The sequence below is a fragment of the Hydractinia symbiolongicarpus genome, chromosome 2 (assembly GCF_029227915.1).
Source record: "Hydractinia symbiolongicarpus strain clone_291-10 chromosome 2, HSymV2.1, whole genome shotgun sequence".
In the NCBI taxonomy this organism is placed as follows: domain Eukaryota; kingdom Metazoa; phylum Cnidaria; class Hydrozoa; order Anthoathecata; family Hydractiniidae; genus Hydractinia; species Hydractinia symbiolongicarpus.
In genome coordinates this window covers 20,321,904-20,324,378 of record NC_079876.1, presented here as the reverse complement: position 1 = coordinate 20,324,378, position 2,475 = coordinate 20,321,904, and the positions used below count along the sequence as shown (strand labels likewise).

Genomic DNA, 2,475 nt, shown 5'->3' with positions numbered 1-2,475 from the left:
GGGCTCCACCAGAAACACGTAGTCATCCCTCCATAGCGAGGATCTCTCTTGATAGGTCTTGTTCCAGCGGATTGTAGGGCAGAGAATGACAATGTTGTCGAAATGCTGCCTATACTCGTTCTCAATCAAATTCAGGACACGCTGCGTCTTGCCACAGCTTGTCGATCCAGTAAAGATTGCTGTATGCGGGTCTTTGACGACAATGTCTAGAGTCATTTTATTCTGAGGGTATTGCTTTGTGTTTGCCTTGGGCAGACACGAAGCTTGTAGGGCGCTTACTTAGAAATGAAGCGGTTACCTTTTCTAATGTTCTCGCTTGCCCACATTGGTTGGGTATTTGTATAGTGTAGTCTTCTCGTTACCTCATCAAGCGATGGGACATCACCATTTTCATGATACCGTAGCGTGATATCCTCCTACCATGTTCGATGCATCTACTGCGTTCTTGCGATGCCTTCTTTTTATCTAGACATTTGACACTTCTTTGGTTCCCCGTTTCCTTTGATTCTACAATTGCTTAGCGGCGAAAGACTTCTTTTACACTTTGAACAGCATTTCTTGGTCTCTATGTTTAACCCGTGTTTACCCTCGGGGTAAACACGAATGTGGTCAATTATTTTGTAGGCATCATGGAACGCTTATACCACCCTTTTTTTATCGCGTAATCGTCGAATAATATCGCTACTGTTATATATCCAGCGAGCTTCAAGCCGTCCTCCATGTCCATCTTGGCCCCCGGTCTAGAAACTCCCAGAGCCTTTTTCGCGCCTAGCGCCAAGATATTAGTATAGGATACTAGTCTGACAGATTCCCACAAGGAATCGACGACTTCTTTCTCATACTCTTTGCTGCTAATTTATTATAGGTTATCGCATCTTGAAAATGTCGATATGACGCTCTTCGCGTTGCTTTTGCGTGTGCTGCTGAGACGGCCCTTCCGCTGACATCGCCTGGCGGCTCCGCAGGAGCACGGGCGCACGTGGCTCTAGGGTTTCAGCAGGCTTCTTACGTATGTAATAGAATGTCACGCAAACGGCAAGTACGGCAATACCTCCAGCGACATAGAGATATGCACTGAACTTGTCAGGACCTGCGACAGGTTCCTGACCCTCTTGCGAAGTACTTTTACCCAAGTTCTTCTCTAAGTCAGCCTTGTTCTTGCGATTCTATTCAGCAAGTCTTTTGCCTGCAGCAACACGACCCTCATTCTTCTTGGTTATGACTTAGTTAGATTATTCTTCACTCATTTTTTAGTTGGCCCACATGGGTTGGAAAAATAGATGAGGATGAAAAGAAGTCTTGTCCTGAAGTGCCTAGAACGGGGGATGAAACGGGGGACGTTTCATCCGCCGTTTCATCCCCCACATACAACGAGGGGAAAGCCATCTACTGTTTTAAACGACCGAAGGCACGTTTGGGCTAAAAATTTTGTAAAGAGCTTTACAAAAATTTCCCCTCAGTGGCCCCGACGAATTAGTGAATTTTAGACTTTTCTAGTAGAGCCAAGTTTTGCTCAAAATTATCCCATACCTTCACCAAAGACCTACAGATCATCGTGTAAAGTAACGATGGTCTCTTTTCAAACCTTTTAACAGCCTGAATGTAATGGCGCCTGCCGCGTTTGTGGAACGAACTAAGCAAAACTGGAAAGAGACTCATTCCACTCTCCACAAGTACGTGTGAGATAACGAGCCTACACAACCTCCCGTTCCCATCTTCGAATGGATGGATATTAATCAAGTCTATAAACAACCTCACCGCGTTCCATATCGGATCGTCAGTCTCTGTAGAGTAGTATTGATCCAGGGCGTCTGTCACTAACCTTGGGATTGCAGAAACAGGGGCAAATTCGTGAAAACCAGCGAATACCTTAGTCGTCCTGTATTTCCCTGTCAGCACGGGTTTGCCGCCCCTGTGTTTTTCCCCGCGCATCATGATCTCATGGATAGCTTGGATTTTGTCAGGCGTGAGGCGTCCGCAGCACTGCATTCATTTTAGAGCGCGCATAAAGTTTACCATCTGCCTTCTGAAACTTTTCGTCTTGCCGTCAAGGTGTGCGTCTTCAGGATCTTGCATCAGCTTCCAAGTCTCAGATGCTGAAAAGTTGGGGTCTACTTCCCCTTCGGATGTGTAGGTTCCGTACGCGAACAGGGCTTCCCACCCTTTTAGAAATTCCTCTACGCGTGGTTTTTTCGCTTTCGCGAGAGTTCGGCTAGCTTTGCAGTTTTATTTAGAACATTTCGGTACTCGTCTTCGTCTGCCATCCAATACTGCCTTTTCAATCTCGAGTTTTCCATTTTGTTAAGTACCTGGCTGCAAGTAGGAAATGGTTAGCGACCATTGACATGAGGTCAATCTAACAAAAATGTCCGATGATGAAATTGTGATGGTTTTGAAAGAAAGACTTGACATGTTTCATGGTAGAGAGAAGGTACACAGGAAAGAGTGTTTAGAAATTTTTAAAGAGGATAAAAA

The 2,475-nt window shown here is 45.3% G+C and overlaps 1 protein-coding gene across 1 annotated transcript; it reads right to left on the bottom strand.

Moving 5' to 3' along the window:
* Positions 1-1,473: 1,473 nt before the first annotated feature.
* On the bottom strand, positions 1,474-1,989 carry LOC130629927 (fido domain-containing protein DDB_G0283145-like). Its single transcript, XM_057443304.1, has one exon. It carries the CDS (start codon positions 1,987-1,989, stop codon positions 1,474-1,476), a length of 516 nt encoding a protein of 171 aa, XP_057299287.1.
* Positions 1,990-2,475: the final 486 nt, after the last annotated feature.

Coding starts and splice junctions, on each gene's coding strand:
- LOC130629927 (XM_057443304.1), bottom strand. CDS start 1,989: ATGCAGTGCTGCGGACGCCTCACGCCTGACAAAATCCAAGCTATCCAT.